General features: G+C 42.5%; 1 protein-coding gene across 1 annotated transcript in view; it reads left to right on the top strand.

Annotated features, from left to right (window-relative positions):
• The window catches only part of LOC138789335 (IQ motif and SEC7 domain-containing protein 2-like), a 254429-nt gene extending 229217 nt beyond the window's left edge, over positions 1-25212 (top strand). The window contains exon 4 of the mRNA XM_069967941.1: positions 25146-25212. Within this exon, the coding sequence (XP_069824042.1) occupies positions 25146-25212 (67 nt within the window). The remainder of the gene's footprint in view (positions 1-25145) is intronic.
• The last annotated feature ends 2349 nt before the right edge of the window (positions 25213-27561 follow it).

Below are 27561 nucleotides of genomic sequence, written 5' to 3'. Positions count from 1 at the left end.
CTCTGTGTAATCAGGGGACAGGATGCTGACAATAATGGAAGGCCTCACAATTAATCCAGTGATTGTTCAGGCAGCTGATTATCCCGAATAATTCCCTATATATATTTTATATATTTTGTGAAGTCATTACAATATGGCGCTGACCTTCTAAACACTTGTTTACATGTAGGAGATGTTTACATTCCCTATAGCTTATGTAAGTAAACACTAGTGCTATGCAAGTAACTCTTCTTTTACCTCAGCCAATGAAGTAGTTAAATAAGCCTTAGTAGAAGAACCCCCCCCCCCCCAGGATATATATACCGCCTGCCAGTGCCATCTTTGAAAAAAGTAGACCCACTTTGACCATGTGTCAATGTTTTTCTTTCGTGCGCAACTTTTAACTATGCAACTTGGAGCAGACAAGTCAATATGTCAGCACTCTTGGGGTGCATCCATTTTAGCCCATCAAAAGGGCCCTTTCTCTTTCCAGCAACTGTCAGTCCATATGATATGACCCTTAGGGGGTATTCACACATTCCATGCACAGACTGTAAATAAGGACGAAAGGCTATGGAATAAATTCGGAGTTTCCAGCATTATCATTCATTATTATTCCAGGAGCTTCAAAACTGTTTAAATCTTTGCGCAACTGTACTGACACAGTGTGTCAGTACAGTAGCCTGAAGATTTAAACAGTTTCGAAGCTCCTGGAATAATAATGCCAGGAATTTTGCATTCCGGTCCGCAACACATGGTCCTTGCACGGACCGTAATTAGGTAATGGTTAAATGACCCTTAATTCTTTTAGACATATTGCATGTATAAAATCCACAGTCAAAACTATATATATATATATATATATATATATATATATATATATACATATATCATACATTTATTGACCAAATAGGGATCACATAGTGTACTTGTACATCTCAAAACCTCATTCTTTAAACCTGTTTCATAGACTATGTACTGTCCTATCACTTGTCTGATAATCGATCATGTAAAGAGACCTGAGGCATGATCAGGGACATATCCGTTTGGTTCCATATCATAGGAACAACATGGCAACTTATTCTCTGTTGTTGGGCTTAAATATTGCTTAATATGGTGAAATAGAATTTCTGGGATTGGTGCAACAGTGACTTTTTTTATATATATACTTATGTGTATTATATATACCTCCATAACTTGTATAATATCTCTATAAATTGTTATATTTCATTGTAAACTAAAGTCATTTACATTAAGTACATCAACATTTGCAACCTATGTAGGTTTAGAAAGTCATTTCCCTGGTGTCTTATTCCAATGGACAGAGGAATGCGACTGCGGTACCTGCTGGGAGGCCGCCAGATCTTTCTTACTAACAGAGAGACAACCTAGGTCGCCCGGTATTACAGCTAATCGTTCTTATGAGCAGCTTTAATTAATTAAATTGTCAATTTTCCAAACACAATTGTACATGAGCAAATGGATCTGGAAATATTGTGGGCACCAGGGTTATAGATCAGGTGGAAGGTAGTGTAGATGTAGGCAATGCAGATGCCTGTATGAATGAGAAAAGATTACTATGAAAATATGAATTCCTCTAAATACCCAATGCAGACGCTACCGGTAGAGACAGCGTTAGAGACAACGTTAGACACTACATAGTAACTAACTAATAAACAGAGGTCACATGATGCACAGAGGTCACATCGGGAGTGCACCTATGTGCTTTTTGTACATTTTTATTGTATCCCTAGAGTTCCCCTTTAAATGTTTATTGGGCAAAAAGCAGAACACTTAGAGGACTGATTTTCATCTTTGTTTGTGCTGTGTTCTGTATTGGATGGGTTACCAGTGCAGTGACTGGCACAGAGGGGATGCAGCAGACAGAAAGAGTCCGACCGCTGTATTTAGGATAGATTAGAGAAAGGAGAATTTGGAGAAGGGAAGATCAATTAGAGTGTTTTCTTGTGTGAAGTGGAAAATACATTCCAAAGCCATGTTCACGCAATGTATGTTTTGTATAAACCACGGCCGTTGTTGCAATTTGTAACAACAGTCGTGGTTAATACAAAACATAGGTTGTATGTGCATGAATAGAATCCCGGCCGGAGCGTATACACATAGGGGGACATTTATTAAGTCTGGCGTTTTCTGCTAAAAATGTCCCTGCATCACCAACACTTTGCTTATTTACGTAAAGAAGCACCACCTCTACATAAATCCCGTGTGCACCAGTGTACGCGCCGAGGAAACCTACGCCAGCTCAGAGCTGGCGTAGGTTTTCTTGTCATTTTTTAGCGTGAAAAATGATAAATTAAGCGAACCCACTGCCGCTGTCTGCCCGCTCTGTGGAGAGGGTGGATACAGCGGGAGGACCGCTTTTCCAGGCGGTCCTCTGGCTGTATTCACTCTCTCCACGGAGCAGACAGACAGCGGCAGTCAGAAGCCGAGAGTTCAGGTTCATACGAACCCGAACCTCGGCAGGTTCGCTCATCTCTACAGAACACGATCTTTATTAGCAGCGATCGATGTAACCAGACAGCTGCCTTCTCCCGATATGCTCCAGAAGTGCGAACATAGACTATGGCTGCCGTTCAAGCTTTTTACCTTAACGTTGTTGATAGCCCCTTTAACTGGCAAATCTTTTTAGTTTAACAACAATCATGGAGTTGGAGTGTCCCTGCATTACTGGTCTGATTTGTCAGTCACACCTCAGAGATAACAGAGTACAATAGATAATATGTTATGTATATAGTGTATATTTGGATAAGAAATTCTGATTGTGCCGCTCCATTAGGCAAACAGACTGACATGGGTGGGGGTAATCTTTGTATTGCGCTACAGGAAAGAGTACAATAAATAGTAGTAAAGTGTCAAAACAGGACTTACTACATAATAGCTCTGCAAGGGTAGGAAACCTTTGACCCTCCAGCTGTTGCAGAACTACAGTTCCCATCATGCCTGGACAGCCAAAGCTAAAGCTTTGTCTGTCCAGGCATGATAGGAACTGTAGTTCTGCAACAGCTAATAGAGGGTGGAGGAAAATTTCTTTCTCTGTAAGAATGGGACATTGGTGATATCGCTCATTATTCGGGTGCCCCCCACTAGGCTGATCTTCTTTTAAGTGATTTGTCTTGTTTCATTCTTAAGGGGATTCACTCTTTTCCTTCTGTGTACGGAGATCACAGCAGAAATCTTTTCACTGAAAGTAGGTGAGAAAAATACATGAAAACCTCATAGTACAATAAGAAGGGAAAAATCCTCACTGTTAAAGTATTTTCGGAAAAGTTTGTGATCTGTTATCCTTCTCGGGAATGTGTAGGAGGAACGACGCTTATTGCTGCAAGTCTCTAAGGAGCTCTCAGCTGATGCTCTTTAAGGAATAAAATGTGCTTCACGATCCTGATGCAAAAACTTAGTATTTGTCCCCCGTCATAGAGCTTTAAGGGATTTTACGAGTGTTGAATGGGTTGTATTGGTAGAACCCAAAGTTTGATGACAAAACATTTGTAAGTCAAAGTGGAGAGACGCTAATAAGCATTTGGGGAACTCCAGCCATCCATGTACTACATGGACAGCCTTTCATCAGAATGGACAACTACTTACTCAAAGGGGTAGTGCGATGTTCAACATTTATTCACTAAATAACACTCAAAGTTATACAACTTTGTAATGTGTGTTATTTAAGTGAATGGCCCCCTTCCCCTATGCTCAGCTAATGGCGGCTGAGCAGCTGATGACGCGCTGTAGGGGGGCCGGCATGAGGGATGGCTGGAGCGGTCCAGCCGGCCTCCCGAAGATGACGTGTGATTCGGTGAGTATAATGCACCACACTTCTGGGGTGGGGGAAACATGGGGAAGGGGGCCAAACACTTAAATAACACACATTACAAAGTTGTATAACTTGGTAATGTGTGTTATTTAGTGAATAAATGTTGAACACCGCACTACCCCTTTAAGCAAGTAGTTGGTCATTCTGATGAAAGGCTGTCCATGTAGTACATGAATGGCTGGAGTTCCTCAAATGCTTGTTAGCGTCTCTCCGCTTTGACTTATATATGTTTGGTCATCAAACTTTGGGTTCCACCAATGCAACCCATGCAACACAAGCAGAAAGCACACGGTCACACTGCAAAGAATACACCTTTCCTACAGGACATACAGCAGCTGATAAGTACTGGAAGCCTTTAGGTTTTAAATAGAAGTAATTTACAAATCTATATTACTTTTTGACACCATGTTTTTTTCCCTCCAGAGTACCCTTTAATGTTGACATCACATTTCCCGCACATTCTTATGGGTAAAAGGCATAAACCGTGTAGCCCCTTCAACCACCTGTTCAGAGTGCATGTTGGGAGTCAGATTCCCATTAATGTCATATCGATGACCTTTCCTGACGATAGGCCATCCATTTTAAAAGCCTGGTTACCCCTAAAAATATCTGAAGTCATTTTTTAAATGAGACCTAGGGGACCGGGCTTCTATCCCCCCACCTCTTTTTTTTTTTAGCTATTTTAGTCTCATTCCCATTCAAAGAACAAAAATGATGGCAGAATTTTGCTAAAAATAATTAGCTTTTACACTTTCTTGCCCCCAGCAACTCTGGTCTCTTTTTTCTTCAAATAAAATTAATGGGAAAAAAAAAAAAAAAAAATCAGTTCACTTTATACATTCTTATTAGTTGTTACAACTTTTCGATCACCTCAACTCCCAGTGATGTCAAATAGACGATAGAAAACAGACAAACAACAACAACATAACTTGTCACCTGCCGTCTCTGTCCATCATCCCAAAGGATGACAACATATGCACGCTATTACACAAAAAAGCAGACAAAATTGTATTGAAACCAATGGTGTCCCCTTTAGCATGTTGTTTTTTTGTCAGAAAGAGAATTTTGTAAACTGAGTCCTAAAAAATAAATGATAAATCGAGAATCCTGTGACAAATTTCTTTTATGTTATATGTGTCAAGATTATAGATCATAGCAATGTCAGCCATGTAATAAATGAGCCCTCTTGGTCGCCTTGTGACAGGTGAATTGTGGCGTCCTGTGAGCGAGTAACATTAAATATGATGGTGGGTGTTATTAGCAGAGCGCCGGGAATAATTGCTCTTGTACAATGACACGAGAGAAAGCTATTCGGCGGCTGTATTTTTATAGCTGGTATAAACAACATGTTTTGCCTATCATAAGATAGACCCAATAAATTATTTTCCTATTTGCGGCCCGTTCAGTACTTCCTTTGGAGGACATCATTTTCTGTGAAATAAATAATAAAAGAACTTTGTCCAGTGAGATCTAGGGTGAAGCAGGGCAGAATAAGGATACTATTACATGGGCCGATGATGGCCTGATTAATATTGTTAACAAGCGCCGATCTGCTAGATTACACAGCCCGATAATAATTTAGCAAGGACTGCACGGAGATCATTAGCGATGTTCGTGCAGTCCTTGCCCAAACAGTTAATACATTACCTGTCCATGTTCCCGGTGTTCTCCTGTGCATGCTTCCCGATCCCACAGCTGCAGCTTCAGAGCGGCCTATCTGAGCTTACAGGCTGCTCAGCCAATTACTGAACGGGACTGCCACGGTCAGTGATTGGCTGAGCGGCCTGATGCACAGACAGGCCACTCTGAAGCTGAAGCCACGGCACCAGGGTGCACGCAGGGCGCAGGAGAACACCGGGAAGGTGGACAGGTAATGTATTAACTGTTTGGGCAGTCGTAAGCCGTCGGTTGTGCATCACAATACGCGTAGCGGTGTGCAATCGACGACCAATGATGTTGATTCTCGACCTTTAGAAACGATCAGTTGATGATCGTTTCATTGGCTGATCATTGTCTCTATTAAACAAAGCAATAATCAGTTGAATCGGGCTGATTTGGCTAACTATTTCTCTGTGTAATAGGGACCTAAGCTGGGCAGGCACCCTCCTAGGGTACCAATAAACTACAAATAAGACCCAATTGGTTGAAAAATAAACTGCCCTTTTAAATTTTGGCCCGCCCACTTTGCATCAACCTCCAATGAGCACTTTCCCTGAGCTAAAGACAGGTGCTCATTTGTGACAGAAAGGTTGCAGTCACCTAGGATTGGCCTGTATTCCTATGACATACAGCAGTAATAACCAGTTGTTCAGGAGCTCCCCTTTTTACAAGGGGAAGTAAATGCTTGATTGAAAAGGCAAGGTAGCTATTCAGTGTTCATGTGGCCGGCAAAATGGCGGCCACATCTGGGTGAACAGACTTCAGAGCTTGTCCCATCCCTGTTGAGATCTGTATAACTGTACATCTGCCATCCATTTACATTGTATACTTGGCTTATGTTTATCCACTGGAAAAAATGGAATGCAAGACAGCAGGGAACAGTACAGTTTCACATGATTAGATGTAGAAGAAGGGGATGTATTATAACAGTGCTAAAGATTTCTTAAAGGGGATTATCCAGGCTTAGAAAAACATGGTTGCTTTCTTCCAAAAACAGTGCTACTCTTTTTATTTTTTTTATTTTTTTTGGTTCATGTGTTTTATTCAGGGATGGTCCGAACAGAGTTCAGTCCGAGTTTGCACGAACCCGAACCCTCGGTAATGATTCCCGCTGTCTGCCCGCTCCGTGGAGCGGGCGGATACAGCCGGAGGACCGCCTGGAAAACTGGGATACAGCCATAGCCATAGGCTGTATCCCAGTTTTCCAGGTGTTACTCCCGCTGGATCCGCCCGCTCCACAGAGCGGGCAGACAGCGGGAATCTGCTGCCGAGCGTTCGGGTTCATGCGAACCCGACCCTCTGCAGGTTCGGACCATCCCTAGTTTTATTGTATAATGTGCTGTAGCCATGTTACATGAACATCTGTTGTGTTATATAAAACATATAACTAATGTTCTACAGATCCAGGTGGTTATACAGAAAACAGCTATTCCCTCTGCTCTCCGCTTATTTTCTCTCTTAGGGTATGTGCACACTACGGAATGGTGACGCATTAACCAATGCACATTCCGCAGCTCACACCCACCGGTGGACTGTGGCGGGTGCGCATGTCTCTGCCCATGTCATAGGCTCCATTATATGCACGGGCGGATTCCACCGTCCGTCCAAAGAATGGACAGGTTCATTCTATGGACGGAGGGTGGAATCCGCCAGTGCATATAATGGAGTCTATGACATGGGTGGAGACGCGCGCACCCGCCACAGTCCACGAGCGGGTGCGAGCTGCGGCATGTGCGACGCGTTATCTGTCACCATTCTGTAGTGTGCACGTACCCTCACTGAGTAAGGGCATAGGCATAAATCCTGATGCCCTTACTTGGTATCCATTTGCTGGGGAGCACATGGACCTCTTAATAAATCTGGCGCATCTTACTCCAGTGCACTGTATGAAGAGCAGCCCATGAAATATAGACCTTTAGACCTATAGACCTGATGTGTTTTTGGCATCTTGGTATAATTTTCTCGTAATATTTAGTGTTTGTTTTTTAGTAGCATTCTCTAGGTATGGTGTTTTTTCTGATGGTTTTCCTCATAAAATTCTCTATAGGACTTAAAAAATTCCAGGAAAAATGGATGCTGCTAAAAAATTCTTGAAATGCATGCCTTTTTTTTGTTTTGGAACGAGGCTTAAATGGCATTTTTTGATGAGCAGTTTGTCTTTTTGGCAGTGGGCCAATTCTTCATAATACACAATCCCACCTCTTGTAATTGAGCTGTTTCACTTCACTCATGACATATTGCTCGGTTGATGATGCCTCAGCTACAGCATATCCATTATATACCGGCTGGACACATAGAAGGCCGCACATTCGCTGCACATTTGCTGACCACCATCTGAGGTTAGTTTTTATTCCACAGCTTCAAATGGATAGCTAAAACTGATATGTCCTCTTGCTTATAACTAGCCAAATCTTTCATTCAAAAGACCGGGAAAGCTGAGCAGCTGTTGCTATCTAACAGAGCAGGGTCTTATACTTCACAGTGTCTATATGACAGATAGCACCATATGTATGACCGCACCATATAGTGCCATTTGTTGTAGTTAGTTTGTAGTAAATTCTGAGCAGCCGGGCATATGCATCATTTTTAATCCTCTGTGCCTGACCTCCCTGATACCCCTTGGTGGCGATGGGAAATGCATGTTTGTACGTTAAAGAATACTGTATTCCCCCTTCACTGTCACCCTCTGAGGTCACACACATCTCCAGGGCTTGGATTGTCCCTGGAGACGTGTGTAACCTCAGTGGGAGACACAGCGATGCAGAGCTGATTCAGCGCAGCACGTATGCGTCCTGTCCTCCATCCCATCATGCCAAACCAGAAAGTGAGGGGGACGCAGCGGTGCCAAGTTGAATTTTCAGCAGAGGAGATTAACCCTTTAAGCCCTGCTTAGTAATGGATGTTGGAAGTACATAAAGTTTTTTTAGTCCTCTAAACCACAACAGTCCTATCTTACCAGTTGAAATGGTTACCTGTACAGGTCGTAAACATATACTAATCTGGCCAAGATTTGGACAGTAATAAATTAATTTAATATAATCATAAATAGCGCATGATATAAATATTCATCAACAGAAGATAAAAACATATATACGCATTCCTATAGTTATCAAAAATGAGGATTAATACATGGAACATTAAATAAAGCATCATCGCCACTGACGAAGAGGTTAAACATTGAGAACCTTGAAACGCGTATGGCAATTATACAGACTAATGCTACATCAGATTAGTTATTGTGATTTTAAACCGAACATTATTTTTTCTCATTTTTTTTTTTTTTTTTTTTTTTTTTTTTTTTTATTATTATTATTATTTTTTATTTTTCTTTCCTTTTTCCCTTTTTTTGGGACCTACTCTTGACCCATTGTCCCTCTGGGGGGCCCCCCGATTGTATTGTACCATCTGGACACTTGCCATTTGGAATACCACAACCATCTTTACCACCCTGTCCCGGACGGAGTCATCTGTGACGAGATCGAGGCTGTACCATCGCGCGCGAAGGTATCCTCAGAACCACGAGGACGCGCTGCGGGATCGCTACACTAGCCGCTAACCTCATTCGGCCGTTGCGAGCTGATAGCAGAGAGGGAAGAAGCGATACCACCAGCCACCTCGGGACGGGTGAGAGGCGCTACAAACGCCATAAGTTTGTGTCTGATATCACTGTTTGCGTAAAATATCATCACTGATCTAACAAAGCAGACCATACTTTGATGACTCGGGAGGACTATTAGTCTAAAAGGGTGTCTGTAAAACACGTTAAAAAAGACTATCAGTCCGAGTCTTGATATGTACCTGGAAGGACTACAAGTCCAAGACCACCCTCTAAACTGAACTGCAACTAGAGTGGAATTAGTAGCTTACAATTAAAGGTATAAGCAATATTACTTCGCAACCGGCCGGCACCTAGCGGTACCGCTCATTTTAAAGAGACCCTTTTTTTTTTTTTTTTTTTTTTTGACTCATTTTTCTATTGTTTATTTTTTATTTCTATTTATTTATTTATCTGTGTATTGAACCTTTATGTGCATTTATTTAATGTTCCATGTATTAATCCTCATTTTTGATAACTATAGGAATGCGTATATATGTTTTTATCTTCTGTTGATGAATATTTATATCATGCGCTATTTATGATTATATTAAATTAATTTATTACTGTCCAAATCTTGGCCAGATTAGTATATGTTTACGACCTGTACAGGTAACCATTTCAACTGGTAAGATAGGACTGTTGTGGTTTAGAGGACTAAAAAAAACTTTATGTACTTCCGATTTCCTCACTCGCTCCTTTCTAGGTAAGGGCATTTTTTAGTTTAACCTCGACCTATACAGCGATAATTGTGAGCTGCACCAATATATTATAGTAATGGATGTTATCTTTCAAATGGCTCCAGTACTGTAAAATTCTGTAAAATATAAAAGTCTGTAAAATGAATACAAAAAAAAATAAATACAAATCAGTGATGGCTTTTTTTTTTTTTTACATGAAAACTCCCGTACACCCCTTGTAGACCATTCTATAGGACAAACAAAAAACAAATCTACTGGTCCAACAGTCCATCAAATCTGCCATAGTCCATGAATCTAAAGAAAAAAAAATACATACTTACCTTCTTCCCCACAGTCACTGTTGTGTTCTCTTCTTGGTATTGGGCCACAGAGAGCTCATTCCTGCAGCCACAATAGACAGGTCCTCTCAGGAGGTACAGGCAGTAGTGGATTATAATAGGGGCGTTTCGGGCGGCAGCCCGGGGCCCTGAGCTCCTGGGGGGCCCATGACCACCCAAAAAGACTTATACTTTCAGTGGTGTACTGTCTCCTGGCTACACTTCCGACATGATTTGCAAAAAATCACTGTTTTTTATGGCAATTTTGCACAAATCAGGACATCATGACATTATCTGTCCTGTACTATGAACGCCAGGCTAGTGCTTCCATAGTTACAGTGGGGTGGGGGGGCCCAGGCTTAGTGACCAGCCCGGGGCCTATGGTAAAGTTAAAGTTAAAAAAATACTAAATTACAAAAAGACCTATATATAAATGGGGTTTAAAAAAGGATAGTTATTGATACAGGGCTCCAGATGGCGACCAAAATGGTCGCCAATGCGACTGACATTTAGCAAATGGCGCCCAGATTTATTAATCTGGGCGCCATTTGCGACTGGCCCCGGCGGCGGCGCGCTGTCTCTTTAAGTCCGGGCCCCCGGCTGATGCGCGGCTGCCGGGGGTGTCCTGTCCTATCCCCGGCAGCGCGGCGCATCAGTGAGCTGCCTGGGGCCCTGACTTCCGGCACAGGAAGCGCACGTCAGAGACGCTTCCTGTGTCAGAAGTCACAGCCCCGGCGTACAGGGAGCTCACTGACGCGCCGCGCTGCCGGGGATAGGATGGGACACCCCCGGCAGCCGCGCATCAGCCGGGGACAGCGCCTGAAGAAGAAGAGGATCGCCGGGGGAGCGGGTTATCAGGTGAGTTTGTGTGTTTTTTTTTTATTAAATACTGCTTAGCATAGAGGAAAGGGGGGGCATCTATAATGGGGGGAAGAGAAGGGGGGGCATCTATAATGGGGGGAGAAGAGGGGCCATCTTCAAGGGGGGGAGAGGGGGCCATCTATAAGGGGAGGGGGTATCTATAAGGGGGGAAAAAGAAGGGGCATCTATAATGTGGGGGGGAGGAGGGGGCATCTATAATGGGGGGGAGGAGGGGGCATCTATAATGGGGGTAGAGGGGGTCATCTATAAGGGGAGGGGGTTATCTATAAGGGGAGGGGGCCATCTATAAGTGTAGGGCAAACTGGCTGCAGACACTGGGAGATAGATATATGCACATTTATTATTATCAGGGCCCCTCAGGTGTCTGTATTGTAGGGGGTCACTTGCATTAGTCAGTAGGTGAGAGATATATCTATTTATATACACATCTTGTGGGGGGTCACTATGGCTGCAGTCATAAGTCTAGCTCAGTATGTATAGACTGTTGCAAGCTTTTAAAGGGAACCTGTCACCCCTGGTGCCGGGGTGACAGGCTCCCAACCCCCGTTAGAACCCTCTATACTCACCTCATCGCGCCGGGTCCCGCTTCTGAAGATGGTCGGGTCACGGAGATCTCAGCTGCTGCAGCCCGACGCGCACACTGAGAGATGAGTCCAACGCTCATAGAGAATGACGGAGCGCTGGACTCTCCCGTCATTCTCTATGAGCGTTGGACTCATCTCTCAGCGCACGCCAGGCTGCAGCGGCTGAGATCTCCGTGACCCGACCATCTTCAGAAGCGGGACCCGGCGCGATGAGGTGAGTATAGGGGGTTCTAACGGGGGGTTTGGAGCCTGTCACCCCGGCATGGGGGTCGACAGGTTCCCTTTAAGTTCAAGTTCAGAAGAGTAAGCCTCATTAAAAGGCTAGCCAAGTGAAGCTGAAGTACTGAGTCAGACTGTATATGGTTGTCAAGTTGCAAGTTTCCATGTTGAACGTTTTCAAACTAAGAAAAGAAAGGATCTAAAGGAGGATGCTGCCGTGGCCTCTGCACACAGTAAGTCCCATTTAACATAACATTAATTTTACATGGTTAAAAATGTTGGCGACCAAATATTCTATTTGGCGCCTAAATTTTTCAGGTTAGGAGCCAATGGCTCCCAGGTAAATTTTTTAGTCTGGAGCCCTGTGATAGAAATACCAAATCACTACATGAGCACATTTATAGGATATAGTTCTTGCTACAACAAACCATACCCAAACTATGACTGTGAATATTACATAACACTTCAATAAAGGAACAAGTCAATATAAAGGTGCAAAGGTAAGAATGTAAGACATATAGAAACTGACTCTATTAAAACTTAAAAAGTAAGAAGAACTCTATTGAAGAGCTCTAAACACTTTGGAGAAAAACTCTTCTTAGGATAAGGTTACTGGATACGGTCAGGACTTGATATCCGCTAATTTCCTAGGGAATAAAAAAGAAATTTACCATTGTACCGAAACAGAATGTGTAAGAGATACAAAATTATATTGATCCTCCATTCCATAAAAAAGAGTAGTTTTTAAAAAGAAAGCATAATAGACATGGTGCCCCTCTTGTGTGGAAATATTGGAGGCAATGTCACTTTAATGGGGGATGTTTGACATGCTGGGCTCGGACATAGGGATCGGGCTACTCTAACATTAGCTTGTAATAGCCAGCTGCACATTAGTTATTTCACACAGGTTGTCTCATCAAGGACTTGTCAGCTAATCGATGCAAGTCCAGCTCTGAAATTCCCCTATGGGAAGTTGCGGATGACTGTATATATTTACCCACTAAGATTACATGCCATTTAAATGGATGGCAACCATGTAAAAAGTAGCATGTTCCTATCTAAGAGTAAGAGATGGTCTTCAGTAAGAGACTCTGTGCTCTGGCTAATAGAGTAGGTCCCAAACTTGTTACTCTCCCCTTAAAGTGAATGTGTTGCTTAGAATTTTCTTTACTGGTTAGATGCAGATACTGAAACATGTTGTTTTTTTTACTAATGTTTTTATTTTGTATGTTTTTAATTGTATTTTAGCACATTATTATGGGGGCTGCCATCTTGCCTAAGCTGTTTAAACAGTATGGAGTGACATGCTTTACAGCAAGCCCCATGGACATGGAAACAAATAACATCTCTATACCCTATTCTGAGTATGGGAAACATTTGTAACCGCTCAACAACATTGGGCGTATATTTATGCCGCTAGAACGGTTCAGAGAGGGGTCACGCCTTTGGAATCACTTGAGAACCGCTCACACAGGCTGTACATAGAAAGAGGGGAATCAAAGGGCGGTCCGAAGGGGGAGAATCACATGGGTGTAGTGTAGAGATAAAGCAAAGCTTACACAGCAAACTGTAATGGCTGTCGAAGAGAAATTAAGCAACATATTTATACCAGGAACCAGGACGGTGTTTAATTCTCTGTCCTGGTTCTCATTCCCTGCACTGTTTTTCCTGATTCTTACTTCTGATTCTGATCTCTGACTTATTTTTTGAGTTTACACCTAACCCAGCCCTCCAGACCTAGCGCTTCCATCCACATTCTCTCGGTGCCCGGTCACTACCTGGTCTTGAGAAGTGATATGGCAGGTCCACTCAGCCAGGCAGAGGCAGGACACTGCTACAGTCACTGAATGGCTGAGCAGCCTGCCGTCACAAGTCCCATCCAGGGCCGATTCTAGCTTTTCTGCCGCCTGAGGCGAAAACTGACAAAGCGCCCCCCCTTCCCCTCAGAGCAATAGTCAGAGAGAGAAGATCCAGGACAGGCACAGTGCATTACCGCAGTGTGTATGGGACAGCACTATAGATAACAGTGTGCTCTGTGCAGTGACCAGATTTTTTAACTGTTTGAGCCACTATGGGCCCCCTGGGAGCTTCAAAACAAACAACAATCTGCAACTGCTGACCTCTGACCTCAGGAGCCGGAGAAGAGCCATAAAACAGGCTGCTCTGTTAACTCTTTCAGTACTGCAGAATGTAGAGTATTACTGTGCATCACTTACATTCTGCAATACAGAAAGAGTTAACAGCAGAGCAGAACATTACTTTGATGCCTCTTCTCCTGCTCTTGCACTGTGCTGAGGTCAGCTCGGAGGTCGGCAGTGCAGAGAAGACATAATATAGCGTTCCCGCTGCTGCTAACTTTTTCTTTTCTACAGTGTGTAAGTGATGCAGAGTATAATAACTATATCTATGTCTTATGTGATGTGAATATGAGGCTTCCAGTGCCTCCTCAGCGCTTCTCATGAGGAAACTGACAGGAAACACGGCTGGGCACTGAGCCGGAACTAGTTGTAATGATAAGGACACAGGACGCTGATGCCGCCCCCCTCAAGGGCTGTGTTATCTGCCGCCTGAGGCAAACACTTCACCTCGCCTCATGGCAGATACGGGCCTGGTCCCATCTCAAGACCAGGAAGCAGCTGGACACCCGGGGACCAGGTTGGCAGAATGCGCCCACCAGCTGCTGTTGCTGTTATCTATCCATGCTGTGAATAGTCAGTCAACTGTCAATCAGCAGCTGGAGGGCACTAGGAGTGGAGCGGCACAAACCCCATTCTCCTGCATATTAGGAGAACAGCTGAACAGAATTATGTAAGTAATACATTGTTCTGTTTAGAATTTCTGTTATTCTGACCATTCACTTCAATGGAAATGAGCTGCAAAACCCACACCCAAACTGAGCACAAGGGTGGGTGCTGTTTCTGGAAGAAAGTGGCTATGTTTGTAAGCCTGGATAACCCCTTTTAGTTGCATGTATCTATGTGTATATCATTTTTAGCTGCTCTTTTTTTTTTTTTTTTTTTTTGTATCTCTTTACCCTCCTTCTGTTGTCAGAAAATGTTGAACTAAATCTGGACGTAAAATGATAACTCATAGACAGACTGATAATCTATTACTAGAAAGCATGACATCAAGAGTTCCTACAATGCCGAGATCCCGGGGATTCTCCTTTCACGCTTTTTCCTGATTATGACACCTCGGCATCTGCATGGAGCACTGAGCGCTATCGTGAACTACCATTTCCTCTCTTTAAAGGATGAGTCACTTTGCTGATGGAAACGGCAACTTCTTTATACAGTTTAATGACACCATCCCTTGTAGGAATTGTGAGTTGCAGCAAGCTAGTGTAGAGCTAGAAGATCTCATTATGTGGCAAGACCCCAGATCACTAAAAGGAGGAGAGTGATATTGCCCCATGTAATAGGGCCAGTGATCAGCCAATCAGCGATTTACCGTGCCAGGAATGGGATTCTGTGTCATCAAGGTGATCTGCTGGCCCTGATCGACAGATTGCTTCACCCATGCAAATAAGCAGATGACTCAAGAGCCCTGTTAATGGCCAACGTTACAGCTAAGATTACACTATAACATAAATAAATATATAAATATTTCAGATATTTTACACACTTTTTGCTTTTCACTAGACAGATATGCAGAGGATGGAAGGGTGGGTAAGGACATAATCCTGGCATTGATGATGTCCTTACATACCCACCTTTATAAGTATATCAGTGTGACCATTCCTTCAAGCTTGAAAAAGGCCTGTGACCTAATAGACAGGCTGAAACGTGTTGGACCAAATAAATACAATATCGAGTCACGCCAGTGTGCCAGCCTTTGAATGCTATTGTGTCTTCACCTTGGACATCTGCCTGCGCTTATCCAGTTTCTTCTGGTCCGATGACCCTCTGCATGCATCCACCCACCGCTGGTGGCGACAACCCGAGGAAGAGCTGCGGTACCTGTTCAAGTGACACCCCTCTGTTTACAGTAGAGTTGTGCCTGTCCTTTGCACAACTCCGCAAGGTGAGTCCGTCTACTTAGCACCTTGACTATACACCCCCCCCCCCAGCCTTATTGCACCAGGAGGCGCCCCTCTTTGTTCTTCACTAGACAGATGTGAATTAGACCAAACTTTTGGCCAGAAGTTGGCCACCAAAAGGCAGCTTATAGGAGAGGAAAGCTTCTAGCAACATACGCCAAATCTATCACAGAGGGTGCACAACTGATGGGTTTGGCACAGGTTCTGCCTGCTCTAGCTGAGACAGTAGTAATAAATCTGCTCCATTATGTCTAGCTACAACTGTTATGGGCTCAGTAAGGATGGCAGCAGCGTTCCATGCACATTGTGCCTGGGTGCAGATGTTTAGATTGTATTGGAGGGTGTCATTGTATGGGCACTATGTCTGGCTATATGGCACGCTGCAGGTAGTATCCTCTCTGGTTATATCAGGGTAATAGGAGGATAGGATGCATGCTCTGTGTATGGGATATATCAGTGTAATAGGAGGATAGGATGCATGCTCTGTGTATGGGATATATAGGAGGATAGAATGCATGCTCTGTGTATGGGATATATCAGTGTTATAGGAGGATGGTTGTAGTAATTGTGCAGGAGTGACTCTATCTTTCAGGATCTTAGGGACACAGCTAACAAGCTATTTACTATACAAGTTGTAATATTAGGCCTCCTTCACATCCTATATTCCATGTACATCACTGGTATACTTTGGGAAACTGGTAAAAGGGTACGCTGATGTATACCGTGAAGCAGAAAGAATAAAGTAGACTGAATGTAAATTGCTAGTGACTACATTTAATCCATTTCTCAAATTTTTATAGGACTCAACAGTGTAGTCTGCAGCCGGTAGACACAAAGACACAGGTTGGATACTTACTTTCCTTGCTTCCTTTCAGCACCTCAGTAATGGGGACTACCTGCTTCCCGACAATCATGCACTTACCGGTGGTAGGAAGGTTCGACAAGGTTCGAGTTCTATAGAACCTAAGATTTTCCGATGTTCCATCATCTCTTATCACAATTTTTAATAATTTAGAGGACTAATATATTGTGTTTTTAAAAAGAAACTAACAATAAGGGGCCACAATCTGAGATTAGTAAAGGGAAAGGTCAGAAGCAACATGAGAGAATATTTCCTCAATGTAAGAGTAGTAGATGCTTGGAACAAACTTTCAGCAGATGTGGTTCGTAAATCTACAGTAAGCAAATGTTAACCTACCTGGGATAGACATATATCTATGCTAAAATAATAAGAAAGGAAATAACATAAGGAAGCGGCATGGTGGTGGTGGGGGCCCAAAGTACCACAAGTAAGAGAAGTACGTATCCCCCCCCCCCCCACCTTCTCATCTGCCTTAGCACCATTTTTTAAAATTAACATACATGGGATAACAACCCTCCAGGTGACACATCACCCCTCTCACCCACACCGGTCTAGCAGCCTCAGACATCTGTGTCAGCTCGGAGCTGGTGAAGACTTCTACTACTATTCACACTTGCTTGGAGGTGTTAATTGTAGTAATTTTGGCGCAGGAGAGGCCTCGTCGGGTGCACAAGCAAACGTATTATTTGTAGAAAAACATGCAACATTTTGTACCTGGCGCGCCCTGAATCTATACAGACGATCACACGATTGATTCATTACCTAAATTAAAAATGTAATATTTACAGGTTCCCATAGTGAAAAAAAGCTGGAAATCATTTAACTATCTTGTGGAATTGTTCAACTACAAAACTACTAATGAACTGAAGAGGCTGATTCATCGTCACAGAGCAGACACTGACATCTAGGACATAGGCAACACACTCATCGCATATGTTATATATGCAAATGAATGTTAGCCCCCAGTATATACTATATACCTATATACAGCCATGACCTAGTTTTCTCTCCAGCCAACCCTATTGCACTCTAGAAATGACCCGGGCTTTGTCAATACCCAGAATAGAACTAGCACAGCAGATAAATTATTAACCAGGGCTGGGGCCGGCGTAGCTTGCATGTGATCGGCTTACACCGATTATTATTATTTACCGCTAAGCTTTGAACATGTTGTGATTTTGTGAACGTGACATCATTTACGTTGACCTCTGCTTTTCCATATACATATATTTTTTTTTTCCTCTTCTTCCTTTGACTGAAGCTTAAATCCTTCTGCCTTATCAGCGGCCAGCATTGTGTACAAGCATAAATTGCAGATGAGAGTGACTATTCCCCAGCACAGATGCTGCTGTTACTATGGGGACGCGGCAGCCAATGAACGTCCGATGCTGCGGACTGTACTATGATGCTGAGACAAGATGGTGAATTCTACCTCTGCCTCTCATTCATTCCTTCCAGCTGATGCAAAACACGCACACAGGGTGTAGAGCAGCACGTCAATGAGAGCTCAGCCATCAGCTGCAAAACACCAACAAAAAAAACCACAGCCTTTTTTTTTTTTTTTCCTCCTCTTTGCTATCTTCTCCGATGCTTGTTTGTTTATTTGACCCCGATCACGGGCGGCGTAGGCTCTTTTGATTTATTTTGGCTCTCCATAACAAGTCCCCACAGAGGCTTGATAGCACGCAGCCCTTGAAGATGGTTACATCACAGGCTGACTGGTGTACATCTCTCCACTGAGGATCAGGCTGAATGAGCAGACCGGACTGTAGATCGCAGCACACACATTGCCCGTAGAGCCTTCAGATCCAGAATAAGTCATCCGAACGTGACCGCCCTGACGACATTGAACATGGCATGCAGAAGGTGTTATTTGTGAGTATCCTTCCCTAATATATTTTATAGAACGCCACGTCCATACCCGGGGAGCCGGTGTCATTGAAATTTTCTCGGTCAATAAACAAGCGGCCGTAACGTGTACCATTTTTGAGATTTAAGCGAATCACCGGGTTTTGCATATTAATCGTGGGAAGGGATTGCAGATCTGGGTGGTGAATTGGAAAGCTTTTAAGGGATGATATTACCGGGGTCAGCACTTACGTAGAAAATGCTTTGTCATAATAAGCTGTAAATTTCCTCAGGGTACGGGCATAGCCATGGATTGTGCTATAGGCTGACCGGTGCCAACCATATAATGACATGAATGCTAATATATTAGTTTGGGTAGTAGTGACATATAGTATACCGATATTGAATAATCTCATTGCCTTTGAGTTGATGTTATACTATATGCTTATTCAGGGCACCACTGCATGCATCCTGTCTATGAATAGTAAGTTGCCAAGTGTGTTTTCTATGTACCGAGCCGATAGCGTCAAAGCCGGACAACAGAGTATTTATCTAATAAACGACATCTCGACAAAGAGATCGATGCTGTAAATGAATTAGGCTGGGTTCACACTACGTATATTTCAGTCAGTATTGTGGTCCTCATATTGCAACCAAAACCAGGAGTGGATTAAAAACACAGAAAGGATCTGTTCACACAATGTTGAAATTGAGTGGATGGCCGCCATTTAATGGCAAATATTTGCTGTTATTTTAAAACAACGGCTGTTATATTGAAATAATGGCCGTTATTTACTGTTATGTGGCGGCCATCCACTCAATTTCACCAGTGTGTGAACAGAGCCTTTTTGTGTTCTCAATCCACTCCTGGTTTTGGTTGCAATATGAGGACCACAATACTGAGCAAAAATACTGTGTGTGAACATAGCCTAAACCTGCATTTCAGATCCGTGCGCCCGTCTACTGTCGGGGTGATACAATGATGGTGTCACATATTGCATTACAAATTGCAAATATTCATTTTCAGGCTCTCTGTGCAGCCATTTTGGAAGGCAACATGCATCAATTGGGTATTAAGTTACGTTTAGGAGACAGTCAGCCCCCTGCTTAATGTTGTGGAGTCTGAGTGCTGTGTTTATGGATTTCTAAGGTAGACTGCTGGTAAAATATGACTATAGGATGGTATAATTATCGCTTTATTATTACGTGACGGCAAATTGGTTTTGATTATACGTAAAGCGCTTCACTTTCTCTTTTGGGTCATAAGGTTTTTTGAGATTTTTACCATTTAAAACTAAATCTGTTTTAATTCCTTCCGAGTGATAAGACACGTATGACCTGGACTTATCCACTGCCTGCGTCCGCCTGGTTACAATAAATCATTACGTCTCTGCCGAATATTTGTATGTTTGGTATAATGGAGCCATGTCTATTCCCGTATGCATATTTGTATTTAAATTAACATAATGTTCTCGTCTCCATACATACAAATTCAGCTTGCAGAAAGTGTGTGAGCACCTCTGCTTTCTAATACCCTAAGGGTATATTGTTCAATCTACATCTTTTCTGCACCTTAAATATAAGTGGACAGGGTCATATCCCTGGTGTCACTGCAGACTGGACCGGCTGTCATTTTTAATCATATCCTATCACATTTCTATCAAGTGTTGTCAAGATTACACACAGACACAGAGGAATTCCCAGCAGGAATCACATTATACACTGTAAATATGAACCTCCCAGTGTTTTATGATAGCCTAATGATATTCTTATTTCTGTCCATTAATAATGTTATAATTATTTATAAGCAAGTGTAGCGGCATACATTGGAGATGAACAAACCTCAAGCGTGTTCGTGTACTCTCGGCATTTGATTACCAGTGACTGAAGAAGTCGGATGCAGCCCTAAAGCTGCCTGGAGAATATGGATACAACCATAGGCCATAGGCTGTGTCCATTTTTTTTTCTAGGACTTCCTAGGGCTGCATCCAACTTTCTCGGCCACTGGTATTCAAATGGCGAGAAGAGTTTGTGCTTGAGGTTCACTCATCAATATAAAACAAACTAAGGCTATGTTCTTACAATGTAAGTTCAGTAGTAATCACGGCCATTGTTGCTGATTTTTAACAACGGCCATAATTACTACTGAACCTAAATTGTGCTGCAGGCTAAGGGAATCCCGGCCGGAGTGTATACATATAGTATACGCTCTGGCTGGGATTGCTAGCGGCGGCGCAAAAAAACTGATATTTCAGTTTTCTGCAGCCAAAATTCATTGAATAGCGGCTGCAGAGAACCTGTCAGTGGCCACAATGGAGCGTGCGGCCACATATGCGCCCACATCCAAATTCATCAGAAGTAAAGATCATCCAGCCGGTACTGCAGTACCAGCCGGGATGATATTCTCTGACACCGGCTGTTCCATAACCTGGCCGGGTCACGGAACGACCAGTGTCTTACACCATGGGAACATAGCCTAAAAAAGTATCCCTGAATCGTCAAAACTTTCATAATACAGGTTATGTCTAAGGGTAGGATGTAATGCCTGCTTAAGTAAGCAGTGAAAGTCGTTAGAACCAAGGTTTACAACAAGCTGAAGCTTTAGTGGCTGGTTTAAAGGCTAAAAGTTATTCTGACGCCCTCCAGTCACAAGAACAAGGAACTTTGGTAGGGGTCTCAGAGGCCTGGCCCCCATTGACCAGATATCTCCTATATTAATCATGGTTAAAAAGTTCTTCAAATAGCCCTATAAAGTAGAGATGAGCGAACCTCGAGCATGCTCGAGTCCATTCGAACCCGAACTTTGGGCATTTGATTAGCGGTGGCTGCTGAAGTTGGATAAAGCCCTAAGACTATGTGGAAAACATGGATATAGTCGTTGGCTGTATCCATGTTTTCCAGACAACCTTAGAGCTTTATCCAAGTTTAGCAGCCCCAGCTAATCAAATGCCGAACGTTCGGGTTTAGATCGACTCGAACCTGAAACCGGTTCGCTCATCTCTACTATAAAGCTATTAAATCCAGACTGATACTATTCAGCCCAAATATTTGTAGTTGCTATGTTTGTGATGACTATACAGAATTATCCAGCCAATGCCGTGCAGTGACCATACAGTATGTCTATATTATATAGGTGTTCACACACCTTAGACTGGCCAAACCTACCAGCTTTGGCTTGGTGATTCTCCACTGACATGATGTTGATGGAAAAAAGGTCGGGGTTTTTGGATTCTCACCATGCGACCCCACCGTTCTGGGAGGGACACACCACCACCAGGACAGTCTAGCAGTGACTCGCCCCTCCCCATAGAGAACACATGAACAATCGGCCATGCTGTACGTTTATAAGTATGTTGTAGTTGCGAGTGATAACTGTTGGCTGGATGTTTTCTTGACAGCTATTGAAAGTGTAAGGCCACAAAACCACATGGTGTTACATGTTGCTCCCATTTAGAGCTATGTGAATGTGAGTTTGATCCAATTAGCGTCTACACGCAGGGATCCTATATTATGCATCCCTTTCCAGTTATTAAGTATATTAGGGCAGTACCTCTGGAGTACCTAGAGCTATAGATCGGAGCAACGCCCATAGGAATTGTCACCAGAGTAACACTAAGTGACAATTCCTATGGGCATTGTAATTACTGCCATTAATAGCAGTCACTTGAATTTGAAATGGTTGAATAGGATATTAAGGAATGCTCTTTAAAAAAACATGTACCCCACAGACTTGGGCAGATGCCAAGGCCCACTGGTCTTCTCAGGCCTATGGGCTAACTTGCTCTTTACTTGTCAAGTGCTGCTTCCTAGACACTCCTGGAGCCAGCCCTGTCTGCTAATCCACCTCCTACCGAGTAACACCACGTTCTCCAAATGCAGAGAATCTCACCACTTACCTACTCATCCATAGTCCAGAAGGGGCAGTGAGTATCTTTATTTCTGGGTGAAACGTGATAGTTTAGAGGGATGTTCCTGTTCAGTTTCGATGGGAAAGCTTGTCACTGCCATTCCATTTTCCTTACAGGATCACATTTGGCTTAGATTTATGCATTATTTAGGATTATATGAATGAACTAATTTCTTATCTCCCAAGTCTGACTGTTTGACCTCTAAATGGGTTTTCCTGAGAGGATTTTTTCCTAGAAAACAATGAAAAATAAATGATATACCTATATATTTCCCTTAGTAATACAGTAGTGTGATTATGTTCCCTCTTTTGCCTGTCCCGTCAGCGTTTCGGCAGGTTATATCAGCAGGTAGGAAGCTCCTACGGCTGTACAGGTAGAAGAGATGTGTGATTATGACAGCACAGACATAATAAATCAAGGATGTCATGTGGATGTCTTTAGATTCAATGGGAGATGTTACATGCAAATAAAAAATGACAAGAAGGCAGGGGTTTGTGGGAACATAATAACTAAAGTATACTTACTCATCCCCGTTCCCGCAAAACGCCGTTCCTGGGACTTGCTGACAACCGCCGGCTGTCATTTTCAGCTGTCATCTGGGTACTTCATGTATCCGGCTCCTTCAGCTTTAATGGCCTTGCCCGGTTGATGGATTGCCTTCTCAGCCAGTCAGTGACCGGGAAAGTGCCCCACCCAAGTTACTGATTGGCTGAGCGGGCAGTTCATCAATGGGGTCCCTGATGCTGTAGCTGGAGGAGATGCAGGAGGCCGGCTACTGTCAGTAAGACCTGGAAACAGTGATGCAGGGCACCGGCATTAGTTAGTATACTTTGTTCATTATGTTCCTGCACCCCATGCCTTCTTTTCATTTTTTAGTTTTCATGGGATTTCTCCTTTAAAGGAAGAGAGGTATATAGCTTTGTATATTTATGTAAAAACAAAATAAATTCCTGCCTCAGATTTTCTTTTTAATTCAGAACCCTTCCACTTTTCATATTATTTCTGGTTTAGCAACATCCAGAATTGTATTGCTTTATCATCTGCTGATAAAACCGGAAAGTAAAAAATGTTTGCAAGCCTTTGGTCATCACAGTCATTTTTACTCTATAAAGTTCCGTGCACACGGAGCAAAAGTGGTGAAATTCCGCGGCAGAGAATGCCACCAGCCTCCCTGTCATAGTGAAAGTCTATGGGAGGCTCGCGCGCCTCCTCTCCCCGCACTGAAGAATAAACATTGAATATATACACAAAGGTTCACAGAAGAGGGACTTAATCACCCAAATTTGTAGTATAGCCTACTAATTAATTATGGCTATGGGCGTCACTCTTACTCAAATACCAGAAAAACCCACCATAAAGATGAATACAAAAAGAGCCATGGGCATAAATTCTAAAGCACTGCAAAATTTATTTATCACAGTTATGTTAATAACATGATAGAAATTTCATATAAAATATCACTAAAACGTATTTAAAAACAACCAGGTACCATATATGTAAAAAAAGAGACCACAGCATAGGAAAGATGGGTGATAAAAAATAATAAATGAACTACAAAAATGTGTCCTGTCTCAGAGTAACCTGCTATTCTAGCAATCGTATGGCATGAGACAAAACACAAATGATCATAAACCGTATTATCACTCACCCATCAATCCTATGTAGGTCACAAACGTCCCTACGTACGTTTCACCACACCGGGCTTCTTCAGGGAACTGAAGAATAAACATGTTTAATGAACTTTTTTCCGCGGAATTCCGCCACATTTGCTCCATGTGCAAAGAGCCTAATGGAATGTGGATTCTGCCGCAAGTCTTCCACATGTTTGTTTCAGTGTGCACATACCGTAAACCAGTAAAAACTACTTTGAGTCTTTTTTTAAAAAGTCATATGGGCAGGGTCAAATAAAAAAAGATTGTACTCACCCCTGAGTTTGCCATCCTCCCAGAGCTGCTGATAAAGGGATTGTGATGACATCCCCATATACTGAGCATGTGATGCCGCGGCTTCCTGCATGTACTGCGAGTGCCTGGTAAGGTCATTGACTGGCTGCTGGGTCACATGCTCATCGCCGTACTTTAGGAGCAGTGTTGGGGCTGGAGCAGTGGAGAACAGTACTTTTTATATACCTGTTTTTGACACCTGCTGCCCTTATTTCAACAACAATCTCTGTAATACTTGGGACTTGTTTAAAAAAAAAAAAAAAAAAACACTGGTGCACATAACAAAGTCCATAGTACATAACAAAGGTTTTATTGGGCCTCCCCAATAGCTGCTGGATTTTGCCATCCATAGAAGTGTCTAGTGTTTGTCCTATCAGTGACCCTGAGAAAATACTATATCCTTTTGGTTTCTAACAATGCAGTTCTGCAAATAGGGTCCTTTATGGCATTTGCATAAATTGATGAAGCTGAGCCCTAATCTGGAGCAATTCGGAAATGTGCCAATGATATACGTTTATATGTCGCATTACTTACTTTGCCAGACTTCCGATCACTTAATAGATCACTTGTCTTTCCTTCTTCCCTCCTGTCTCCTCTGCGAATACAGTAACTAGCAGATGCCTGTTTACGGGAAGGGATATGACACGACAAATAATTTCTGTGTCACCGTAAAAGATTTGATCAATGACAAACAAGCGATTTCTTGTTTATTTGAATATGTGAACACAGCAAAAGTACTGGAATTTAATTTTTAATTTATATATTTTTTTGTTAAAGGCTAAATAACCACAATCTAACATTGATAGGAAAAGAAATGAACCAGGCCTCGTCTTCCTCCTGCTGAGTACCCCATAACAGAAGTTTCTACTCTACATATGACCTTGGCCAGAACACTCCCACAGGATGATAAAAGACTTTGTTATAGCTTTGAATCAGACAATAGGTTGCCATCTTTAGACTTAGGGCCCTATTACGCCAAATGATTATCAGCCGTACTTTGCCAATTACTGGCCGTTCCGGATGATAATCATTTGGTGTTAAAAGACCACGATCAGCCAACATGCGCGATGTCAGCAGGTTGAAAAACCGCGATAACGACTTCGGTGCGCGTCATTCGGTGTTATAGGAGCAGCAGCAGCAGACCACCACTGACTTCAGTGGGCCACCATCCTTAGGTCGTCCGGACAGCCCCTTTTCCCCCACTCCTCCCTGTGCGTGTAATAACACAGACAGCAAGGGGGGAAAAAGAAGGAAGAGAGCGCTGACCAGACAGATCAGCGCTTGCATCCTCCTCTAGACCGTGCCGTGTAATCTGGCCCTTAGGGCCCTATCTAATAGGGCAAGTGATCAGCCAAAGACCAAGCAAATGCTCATTCATCGACTGATCCTATTTTGTTTATGTGTCTGAAAATCACCATTCATCAGCTGTAATGAGTGATTATATAGGAAATTGAGGCTCCTATTGGGGTGGTTGCTTGGCGAAATATTTGTAAAATATAAAAAGGGGAAAACATTTCCCTATTTATTAATGTTTGTGGCTTACCATTGTCTTTTAAACGGTTTCGTTGCCATTAAATTTAGACATTAATTCTGTGTTGTACTAATAATGAAAATGATTGGTTATATTGGTTAGTATATGGTTATATTCGAGATGGCAGCTTTAAAGATGGTGAAGAGGTAAGCTATCACGTATCATAGGTGCACTTTTTTTTATAATACATAGTTATAATGACAAAATCTTAAAAATAATATTGATTATATCTACAGTTAGACTTATGTCTATTATATATATATATTATGTATGACACGGTACATAGACGACGTAATTCCTCCAGAATTTGATTTGTAGCAAATTATTACAGCGCTAAATGTTTTCAGTTCATGGTACTATAATATTTTGGATGCATTGTACTCAACTGTCAATTTTAATACCCAATTATCTATTGAGCTTTCATATATTGTTCTCACCCTGACAACTCTCTGTATAAAATGTTACGAATGGCACAGCGCTTTGTCTTGCCAGCTAAGGCAAGATTCTTTTTAATTGAATAATTTCTGTATAAATTGACAAATTGGGATATTTAAAGATTTTCTTTTGTGTTGTTCTAGTACATGATGATATTAATTTTTAAAAAGCTCCATAGTGACCCATAACAGAAGCATCAATATTCTATTATCCCTCTCAGTGTTGGCATAGAGTTGCTCCTGACTATCTCTCCTGCCCATCTACGTATAAAGGAGCTTTACAGATCTCAGATGTTCTTTGCGATTAAGTGTTCTCTAGTCCTGACTGCTTTATTTCATGTTTTATTAAAATCTGAGTATTTTCCTCATTAAAGTAGCAAGAGGCACAACTCGACATTCCCGATGCAAATTCTATTCTTGTACTTGGTAATTGTGTCAGATGACATTAAAGTAATCTTGCACAGTATATAAGGATTCTATAGATGTTTGTACAGTGAATGTTATTTGAGAAGATTACCAAAACCGCACTGTAAAATGGTTCTCTAGATGTGTGTCTTGGGGGGGGGTGTTCTCAAATAAAAAAGGAGCTATGCATAAAGTATGGTGGACAGAAAATCCATCACGCTAAATTCGGTCTTGAAGTGGGGCTGGTCTTCTCAAATAAGGAAGTATACAGTTAGAGGTCAGTCTTAAGGCCCTTTTACACAGGCCGATTATCGGCCAGGAGTGTTGCTAGAAACAGTCCTTCAGCCGATAATCAGCCAGTGTAAAAGTGACAGCCATCAGCTGAGCAGCGAGCTCATGTGATATGTCTTTGTACAGTGTCAGTGCGTGAGACCACATTTTGGCCATGTTCACGCCTTGTAAAAGAATGGCCGCCATTTGAATTTAAAATAACGGACATTTTTTCTTTTCTTTAATGACTTCCATTGAAGTCTATGGAACCAATGGCCGTTTGGTTCACACAATGTTTAAAATAATGGCCGCTGTTCGCACTGCTTTTTTTTCACCATCCTTTCACTGTCCTTCGAACTAAAATCAGTGGACCCTTTAATTAAAGATACACCCAAAAGGGCCATCTTTGACTTTGAACTAGAGAAATGTTCCAACGGTCGTTCAATGATTGGAACATGCTAAACTGCATCCGTCGTTTGGTACTCAAAACAACGGCCGTTATCAAATAACGACCATAGAAAATTGTTGTGTAAACTTAGCTTTTTGGCGGAGG

Source organism: Dendropsophus ebraccatus, chromosome 4, assembly GCF_027789765.1.
Source record: "Dendropsophus ebraccatus isolate aDenEbr1 chromosome 4, aDenEbr1.pat, whole genome shotgun sequence".
In the NCBI taxonomy this organism is placed as follows: domain Eukaryota; kingdom Metazoa; phylum Chordata; class Amphibia; order Anura; family Hylidae; genus Dendropsophus; species Dendropsophus ebraccatus.
This window is presented reverse-complemented; position numbering and strand designations above follow the sequence as displayed.